The sequence below is a fragment of the Varanus komodoensis genome, unplaced genomic scaffold (assembly GCF_004798865.1).
Source record: "Varanus komodoensis strain SLA01 unplaced genomic scaffold, ASM479886v1 scaffold15, whole genome shotgun sequence".
NCBI classification, from domain to species: Eukaryota; Metazoa; Chordata; class Lepidosauria; order Squamata; family Varanidae; genus Varanus; species Varanus komodoensis.
This window is the reverse complement of record NW_025335440.1, coordinates 25,472,453-25,478,466: the sequence shown is the minus strand read 5'-3', so window position 1 is coordinate 25,478,466 and position 6,014 is coordinate 25,472,453. Positions and strand designations below refer to the sequence as shown.

Genomic DNA, 6,014 nt, shown 5'->3' with positions numbered 1-6,014 from the left:
AGTGACAGATTTTATTTTCCTGGGCTCCAAGATCACCGCAGACAGGGACTGCAGCCAAGAAATTAAAAGACGCTTGTTCCTGGGGAGGAAAGCTATGGCAAATCTAGATAGCATACTAAAAAGCAGAGACATCACCCTGCCAACAAAAGTGTGTATAGTCAAGGCTATGGTTTTCCCAGTTGCAATGTATGGCTGTGAAAGTTGGACCATGAGCACCGAAGGATTGAGGCCTTTGAATTGTGGTGCTGGAGGAGACTCCTGCAAGTCCCTTGGACCGCAAGGCGATCAAACCAGTCAGTCCTAGAGGAGATCAACCCTGACTGCTCTTTGTAAGGCCAGATCCTGAAAATGAAACTCAAATACTTTGGCCACCTAATGAGAAGGAAGGACTCCCTGGAGAAGAGCCTAATGCTGGGAACAATAGATGGCAGAAGAAGAAGGGGATGGCAGAGGATGAAGTGGCTGGATGGAGTCACTGAAGCAGTTGGTGTGAGCTTGGGTGGACTCCGGGGGATGGTGGAGGACAGGAAGGCCTGGAGGAATGTCATCCATGGGGTTGTGATGGGTCAGACACAACTTCGCGACTAACAACAACAACAACAATGCACTGTTTATACATTTAATCTGAAATTGTTGAGAAAATCCAAGGCTTGGCCCTGAAGTTGCTCCTCCAATCAAGAACTGAGAGAAAGAGAGAGATCCTACCAACCCCCCCTCCCCATCCTCACACAAGCTCCCTGCAACAGTGCCTACAGTATTCCCGAGGAGCCCTCTTGCAGAAGCAGATTTCTCAGGGGTCTAAGCATCTTCAAAGGGAAGGAGGAGGTGGGAAAGCCTCATTCTAGCACTATGAACTCTACTTCATTCATAGAAGGAAGGTTAAGATCAAGCGTCATGTGCTGTACACTAAGTGACCATCAACATATGGAGTTTAAGGTCAGGGTGGCTGCTTACACTTTGCCCTCCCCCCCAAAAAATTACAGGATACAGATTTTCATAAGATTTCATAGGCTAATGTTTGCATTTGTATTTAGGGTGTATGCATGTATTTAGAAATAATTTGTATAATGTTAATAGACACACAGTGCATCTCACCATAGCAGAGGGGCAGAGGCCAGGTGAGCTGTGTACCTGACCAGCCTGGTGAGTCCAGATGCTAACAGTTCACCAGCAACTTATGACCCCTGCATTGTCTTCTTAGGGTTCTCTTGAACTGGGCAGCCCTTCAAATAGAGGACTGTCCTTGGCATATGGCCACCCTCTTTTGTGTGTGCAGGGAAGTATACAAATCAGTTGCCTCAGTGAAGTCTATGCCTCTTTTCACCACTGGGTGGATTTAAGGACATATGCTACTGTTCTGATGTATTTTGATCATTTCATAGAAGTGACACACTGTGAAATTTGAGCGTGGTCATTCATCTTTTTCACAGATATGAGCAAGCATATCTGACCAGTTTGATCGGGCTCAGGCCTGAAACCTATTTCTGGATTGGTCTTTCTGATCTCGAAGAAAAAGGAACATTCAAGTGGACCAATGGAGAAGCTGTCAAATTCACTCACTGGAATTCAGAAATGCCTGGTACATAGACATATACTATAGAGATGAGTTTGCACTAACATCCTTTATTTGGCAATGGAAGCTCATCTTCTCATTTCACCCCTTATTACGTGGCGAATTCTAAAGAACATATTTTTCTCACATTTGTTCTTTAGTACTTAGCTTGCCTCAGAAGGATTTTCCATAGAATATTCGGTTTATTTGCTTGTCATCAATTTGCTTTCTTGTGTTAACTTGGTTAACTCTGAAAGTATATTTCTGCACCATCTCTTGAAAACCTGTCACTCAAATCTCTGCTTTTCAGTAATATACAAGACAGAGGATGCAACCCTGACCCACAGCTTTCCCAGCCTTTTAAAGAAACATTTCAAGATGAATTGTCTATCAGTTTTTAACTATCAATGTTAGGGTGAGAGGGCCTAAAAAGACACAGCAGAATAGTCAGGGCTTCAATAGAGATAAGTTTGAAGTATTTAGAGTACACCTCTATGTATCTCTACTGGCAAGTAAGCATCACTCACTTTAATTGGATTTACTCATAGGAAAGGATTGCTGCCTTAATTATATTTGCTTTTAGGATAACAGTTGAGTAGGATATGGGTATGGGGTAGGGTATGCCACTGTAGACAAGCTAGTCAGTTGTATTTCTACTCTATTTGCTTTTATTCTGTATAAGTTACAGGCAATCAAAAAGGGCTTCAGGCTGCAGACTAAAATCCGTATGCAAACAAAGAAGGCAAAGGATTAAAGCCAGCACTACATAATGCTGGTTCTCTAACCACTAGTGGGCTTTCTAGATTATAGCATCTTAAGGAAAAGTTGACACAAAAATAGTCCGAAGGATGACAGTTCTTCTTCAAGCTGCATAAGTGATTAAGGCTGGTCCTCAAGGCAGCTCCTTCCACATGGTGGCATTCCTGGGTGTGAGTCACTCAGATGACCATGTTACACTGCATTGTGGATCCCTTTTCATTTGATAGCTACCTCTTGGATCTCCGATTCCCACTGTTTCTTCCTCCCCACCTTGGTTGGGAGCCCACATTCCCAATTCCAGAAGCTCCCCCTTGGTTACAAGTGTGTTTACTCATCTCTCAGGAGGCCTGGACTCTTCAGCAGCCTTTCTCCCTGTCCCCTGCTTTTCCCATTCCAACTCAAGACTAAGTCTCCAGTTCTTCTCCAAGTAACTCAGAAGTTGTGTTGCACCCAGGTCCTACACCTGTTCTGTTCTTTTCTATATATCCACAAGTAAAAGGGCTAGAGACTTACTTTTAAAGAGCATTATGTTTTATTGACTTAAACAATCTCTGCACCAGGGTTCAACAGAGTTTCCAGGACCATTCATCAAAATGAATGGGGAAGGCCTGGAATACCCCTTCAAATGGGGCAAGAGAAACAGGCCCTCTCTCCATGATGTGCCCTGATTTAAAAATGGCATTGCAGTTTTTGAGCTACTTTCCAGTTTCCTGTAATACAGACGACCAGTTTGTGCACGCAGGGGATCCATGTGTTTCTTTTTCGCTTTCCTTGTGGAGTCTCTGGTTTCTTGTGCCATGTAAGTCTCCGTTGTTTTCCATAGCCACCTGGTATTTTGCCCAGCTTTTCCCAAACTGCACAGTGAAGCTTAAACTAGCTTTTGTTTTTCCAGCATTTTAAAATCAAATGGACATGTGTTGAATGTTATTTATTTATTTATTTGAAGAATTTCTAACCCAAGCATCTTGGGATGGCTTACAAAAAATGAGTAGAATAAAACAAACACCACAGCATCCAGTGTGTGATCTATATTTCTTAAAATATATATTTTTCTCAATTTTTTCCTCCATTCTTTTGTGGACATCTATACGAGATACATCTCAGACTAAGAAATCTTGGTATCATCATATATGAAAATGGATTTTATCCTAAAATAGAACTGGGAGGCATTATATTGAGAATTGGGGCAGTGATTTTTTTACGAAATATGCTACTTTAAATTACCTGTCTGTCTCTTAATGTGCCATGTAGGACGGAAGGTCGGCTGTGTTGCCATGAGAACTGGAATTGCAGGCGGCTTATGGGATCTTCTGACATGTGAGACAAAGGCCAAATTTGTCTGCAAGCACTTGGCTCTTGGAGTCACTCCGCCACCTGTGCCAACAACAACTCCCGCCCCGACATGCCCCGACGAGTGGGGGTCAAGTGACCAGAGGAGTGTGTGCTACAAAGTAAGACATTTAATAGCTGGAATTAGACATACCTGCCACACTGAGATGTTTTTCCATGTGCGCACACACCACACACATGGAGAGTCAGTGTTGCATGGTGCTTGGAGATTTGAACTGGGGTCACGGGACATCTGGGTCTGGTCCCAAAGCACCATGAAGCTCACTGGGCCTGTCACTCAGTCTCATTCTAAGCTACCTCACAGGGTTGTTGTTTGGAGGATAAAATGGAGGGGAAGAGGTCTGTGTAAACTATGTTGGGTTCCTCTCAAGAGGGATAAAAAACAAGGTATAAATGCATCCTCCTCCTCCTCGTTAATGGTAAGAGGCTGCCTTATCAGGAAAAATTAGGATTAGCTTGCCACTTATGAATGACCAACCAAGAGGACAAAGGTAAGCATGGATTTGTTGAAAGTGGGAATATGCTGATGTACTTGCACACATTCAAATCTAGAAATAATTGCTATGATATGGATAGACATTCGGATCACTGCGTCACACCATAGTAGGGAAGGCTGGGGCCAGGTAACCTGTGTGCCTCCTAGTCCATTGTTCAGGTGTTCCTTCTGATGGTTGTCTTTCAAATGGAGTTGGGTCAGACGGAGTCTCGGGGCCAGGTAAATGTCTATATTGCTTCCTATTTGCTTTGTTATAGTTCACTTCATGGCATCCCTGTGTTCTGAAGTAATGCTTTTCATTGTTCACATCTGCACAGTATATTGTGCTTAAGCATAAATTAATGCATTGTCATTAGGCTTTCACCAAAGGAGATGAAAAGAAATCATGGGCTGAAGCTCAGAGCTTCTGCGTAGCTATTGGAGGAGACCTGGCTTCCATTAGCAGTTTGAAAGAAGAACGTTCACTGCAGCGTTACTTATCGTGAGTAAACTATTCCATCTAGCTAGGGCTGGGCAGTTTGTGGAGCTCCAGATGTTTTGGCCTACAAAGTCAGCCATTCCTCACCGTTGGCTATACCGGCTAAGTTTGATGGGAGCCCTAGTTCAAAACTTTGGGGGTTACATCTAATCTATGCATCGCAATTCTTCCATTCTAAGAACAAATGGAAAAGTACCATTGAGTCCCATATGAAAGTCTATTTTTGTGGAAAATAGATTAGGACATACGTTTGAATTCTCACATCAAAAGGCACATCAACATTAATTCTGATCTGGTGACGATTATTATAACACAAACACAAAAGAAGGCCAAAAGAAAAATTAAACCATGGGGAAAATGTGACATTTCATATTGCTCGATCATCAAATATGATCGAGCATAATGACATAATTTTTAACATGACTCTTAACATTATCAGGACTGATTTTAAGGCTTCTTTCAATGCTTTACTATGTTTTTATTTGATTGTTTTATCTTCTGAATTTTTTGTCAACTGCTTTGATTGTACATGCACAATAAGCACACAGACTGAAAGGAAAATGCTGAGTTAGAGAAGAAAGCCTGATTTCAAATAAATGGGCCAGCAAGGTGACCTGAAAGCTAATTACCTTTCACTCACTTGGTGATAGTAATTATTAGTCATATCTGATATTTTCATGAGTTTCAACCTTTTGAGGAGCAATTATTCAAGGAAAGTGATTTATGAAACATCATGTCTCTTTACTATCCTTCAGGATACTTTTGTTTGTGTGATTTCTTAGGAACTATGGATTCAGCACTTCGCATTACTGGTTAGGTTTAAATTACATAAATCCGGATGAAGGATTCCAGTGGAGTGACGGGTCTCCAGTGAGTGGCTTACACTTTCTCCCAGTGTTTCTTTCTATTGTTCTTCCTACTTACTTGCCTAGGTGGGATTGCTGAACTGTGAGATGAAGTACCTAGATAATTTCACATTTTGAAATGAATTAGATTGTTGAATGCAAGTTTATCAAGAGCCTCTCATTTCAACCTGAGAGCTTGTTCCAACTCCAAATTATGTGAAATTGCATGCTTCCTGCACATTTTTTCTTTGCGGGAACACACACACACATACTTCACAAACATTTGAAGAAAATTCTGTGCAGTGGTTTTGTTTTTGTACAACAGTAGAAATGAAAACTGTTGTGGCACCTGAAATCTTATGCCACAAAAAATGTGTTACTTTAGTTTTTAAGATAACAAAAGACTTTTTGTTGTTTTTTGTTGCAACAAACTAGCAGGACTACCCCTGAGGAAAATAGCTTTCTCTGGGAGGAGAACATGAAAAACTTGAGAAAGTTTCTCCCAGACAGTCTCCTGAGAAATTCCTGAATGTT

The 6,014-nt window shown here is 41.7% G+C and overlaps 1 protein-coding gene across 1 annotated transcript in view; it reads left to right on the top strand.

Annotated features, from left to right (window-relative positions):
* The first annotated feature begins 553 nt into the window (after nt 1-553).
* The window catches only part of LOC123020847 (macrophage mannose receptor 1-like), a 28,675-nt gene continuing 23,214 nt past the window's right edge, over nt 554-6,014 (top strand). Inside the window, exons 1-4 of the mRNA XM_044425038.1 lie at nt 554-1,579; nt 3,563-3,762; nt 4,514-4,638; nt 5,418-5,505. Coding sequence (XP_044280973.1) covers nt 1,573-1,579; nt 3,563-3,762; nt 4,514-4,638; nt 5,418-5,505 — 420 coding nt within the window. The 5' untranslated portion in view covers nt 554-1,572. The remainder of the gene's footprint in view (nt 1,580-3,562; nt 3,763-4,513; nt 4,639-5,417; nt 5,506-6,014) is intronic.